Raw genomic sequence first — 3,433 nt, forward strand, 5'->3', positions numbered from 1 at the left:
AGCCACTGGAGTCTCAAGAAGAAGAGAACCAGGAGACATTGAGAACTCTAGAGAAAGAGACTCAAGAGTCACTGAAGTCTCTAGAAGATGAGAATCAGGAGATCCTAGAAAATACAGATCAGGAGCCACTAAAGTCTCTAAAAATTGAGAACCAGGAAACATTGAGAACTTTAGAGAAAGAGACTCAAGAGTCACTAAAGTCTCTAGACGATGAGAATCAGAAGATCCTAGAAAATATGGATCAGGAGCCACTAAAGTCTCTAAAAATTGAGAACCAGGAGACATTGAGAACTCTAGAGAAAGAGACTCAAGAGTCACTAAAGTCTCTAGAAGATGAGAATCAGGAAACCCTAGAAAATGTGGATCAGGAGCCACTGGAGTCTCAAGAAGAAGAGAACCAGAAAACACTGAGATCTCTTGAAAAAGAGACTCAAGAGCCATTGGGGTCTTCAGGAGAAGAGGACCAGAAGACATTGAAGCCTCTTGAAAAAGAGAATCAAGAGCTGTTGAGGTCTCTAAAAGAAGACAGTGTAGAGGGAGTGAAATCTTTAGAAATAAAGAATCTAGGATCACTGAAGTCTGCAGAAACAGAAGCCTTGAGAATATTAAAACCTCCAGAAACTGAAGAGCCACTCTGGTCCCTAGAAGAAGAGAATCAGGAGACAATGAAGGCTCTAGAAAAGGAAATTCAAGAACCACTCGTGTCTGTGGAAGAGACCCAAGAGACATTGAAACCCCTAGAAAAGGAGAATCAAGAACCACTGAGATCTCTGGGAGAGTGGGACCTAGAAAATTTGAAATCTTCAGAAGAGGTGGACAAGGAAAGTCCAAAGTATCTGGAAGAGGAGGGGAACCTGGAGAGGGGAGAGAATACTGATTTGCTGAGGTCTCTGGAAGATGAGGGACAGGAGCTACCACTGTCTGCAAATCAGAAGAGGTGGGAAGATGTGGTGGGGGGGGACCAAGAGCTGAGCCATGACCCCCCACCTGGGAGGGATGAAGTGGAAAATAAGGATGAAGCAGAACTGGGCCCGAAGGAGCAGGATGACCTCGATGGGAAGGAGGAGGTTGTAGAGCAGGTAGAGCTACTGCTGAATGCCGCAGTGGAGGCAGGGAACACAGGTGAAGGGTACCCAGGGAGCCCTGAGCCTGAAGAGCAGAGGGTCCCAGTTGAGGGAGCCATGGGGGAAGGAGGTGCTGAGGGCCACCAGGACCCTGAAGGGCAACCAGATCAGGTGGGGGCCCCAGGCCTCGGAGCTCCCCAAGGGATGCCAGAGATGGTAGAAGCCATGTTAAAAGATGAGGATGTGGCTCCAGGGAGTGACCCAGCCTCCCTACAGGTCGCCTTGGCATCAGAGACAGCCATGGGTGAGTCCGTTGTGGGAACTGAGGAGGGTCTGGAGCAGGAGGCTGTAGCGCTGGAGGACCCAGGCCACCTGGCCAGAGAGGAAGTGATGGAGCCACCCCTAGGGGAGGAAGGTTTGGAGGCAAAGAAAGTACAGGGCTTGGGAGAGCCCGGGAAGGGCCTAAAGGAGGCAGATGCTCTGGAGTCAGAGCTCTCCCAGCTGCCTGGGGAGAGCAGAGACCCCCGGAAACCTGAGGAATCTGAGAGCTGGGCGGAGACTGAGTCTGAAGCAGCCTGGGGGGCAGAGGAGGGGCTCCCTGCTAAAACCCTGTGCCTTGATGGAATCGATGCCCCTCAGCCCAGGCCAGAGGAGGATGCGAAACCAGTGCCAGGGCCCCCCAGCCCAAGGCCCCCGGAGCCCTGGGTGCCTACCTCACTCCCTGAAGATGCCCCTGGGCCCCAGCCTCAGACTGAGGGGAAACAGGAGGCTAGCTGGGGGCTGGAAAGTAGGGCTGAGGCCCCAGAAAAGCTGGAGGGTGAGCAGGAGTTGGGTTCTGGGGGGATCCCTGAGGGTCTCCAGGAGGAGGGGGAAGAGAGCGGAGAAGAGAGTGAGGCCGATGAGCTAGGGGAGACTCTTCCCGACTCCACTCCCCTGGTCCTCTTCCCCGGGTCCGCAGCCCTCTCTGAGTGGGGCCCAGCTGGAGAGGAGAGGCCCTCCCCTCAGGGGGAGGCCAGACAGGAAGGCTGGGATCCCACCATCCTGGCCTCTGAGGGCCTTGGGACCCACCCCTCTGAAGAGGAGGGTCGAGATGAGGAGGAGGGGCACAGCCGTGATTCGGACCTGTCCGAGGAGTTTGAGGACCTGGGGACGGAAGCCTCTCTTCTTCCTGGGGTCCCTGGGGAGGTGGCAGAACCCCTGAGGCAGGTGCCCCAGTTGCTGCTGGAGCCTGCGGTCTGGGATCGGGATGAGGAGTCCGATGGGTTTGCGGATGAAGAAGAGAGTGGGGAGGAGAATGAGGAGGAAGAGGAGGGGAGGGGGCCAGGGTCCTCTGTGGGCAGCCTACAGAGCCCATGTGGCCCGCAGAGAGGAGACCTTGTGGAGTCTGAGACTGTGGGGGTCAGTGCCCCCATGACTGCCCTAGAGACTGAGTCCCAGGACAGCGCTGAGCCTTCCAGCTCAGAGGAGGAGTCTGACTTGGTTCCCTTGGACAGGGAGGACAAAGTCTCTGGCCCCCTGGAGACCCCCAGTGGGGTGGAGGACATGGGCCACCAGGGCGCAGGGGAAACCTTTGGTGTCAATGGCCAAGATCCCAGCTGGGAGGAGTCCCAGCACTTGAATGGGGGGCTGGTGACCAGGCTGGAGCAGTCTGAGGGAGGAGGGCAGGGGAAGCCGGAGGCCCCTGAGGGGGAGCGAGGGAGCCCCTTAGAGGTGGAGGAGGGGGGTTCCCTGAAGGCCCCTTGGGCAGGGGTTCCTCTTCGCCTGGGCCAGGGCCAGTACCTCAAGTTCACTCAGAGGGAAGGAGAGGGAGATTCGTGGTCCTCAGGGGAAGACTAGAGAAAGACCTGCGCTGAGGGCCCGGGGGAGGGTTGTCCCCAAGCACCCTCCTGCCCAGGGGCAGCACCCTTAACTTATGACCTCTTGACCTGTGGTTTCCCTCCGAGAGACCTGGCCGCCGGCCAAGGTGAAATGGGGTGTGACAAAGGGGTCTTTATAAGAATGGAGGCTCCAGGGATCAAAACCTGCCCCTCGGACCCTGCAAAGCAGGACATCCTGCCTGCACTGTCCCATGAGGCTTAAGCCAGCTGAGGCCCTATAGCACTAGGCCCCCTTTTCTGTACCCCTTTCCCTCCCATTCCCATCGGCTGGAGGAAACAAGAGGCCCTGTGGTTCCTCTGAGGGGAGGGGGCTGTGTTGGTCTCGCCAGCCCTGCCCCCTCCTCGCTGTGGCAGCCCTTTGCTCATGGGCTGTCTGGCCTGGAGGTAAAGGGGTGCTCCTGCTCTTAACCCCCCTCATCCCTGCCATGTGTGGCCCTGTCTGGCTTATCTCTGCCTGAATAAAGTAATGTCTCCTCCTGCAGCGCCTGGACC

General features: G+C 57.2%; 1 protein-coding gene across 1 annotated transcript in view; it reads left to right on the plus strand.

Annotated features, from left to right (window-relative positions):
• NES (nestin) overlaps positions 1-2,900 on the plus strand; it is an 8,695-nt gene extending 5,795 nt beyond the window's left edge. Inside the window, exons 6-7 of the mRNA XM_004388471.1 lie at positions 12-266; positions 465-2,900. Coding sequence (XP_004388528.1) covers positions 12-266; positions 465-2,900 — 2,691 coding nt within the window. The remainder of the gene's footprint in view (positions 1-11; positions 267-464) is intronic.
• Positions 2,901-3,433: the final 533 nt, after the last annotated feature.

This window comes from Trichechus manatus, unplaced genomic scaffold, assembly GCF_000243295.1.
Source record: "Trichechus manatus latirostris isolate Lorelei unplaced genomic scaffold, TriManLat1.0 scaffold00213, whole genome shotgun sequence".
Classification (NCBI taxonomy): Eukaryota; Metazoa; Chordata; class Mammalia; order Sirenia; family Trichechidae; genus Trichechus; species Trichechus manatus.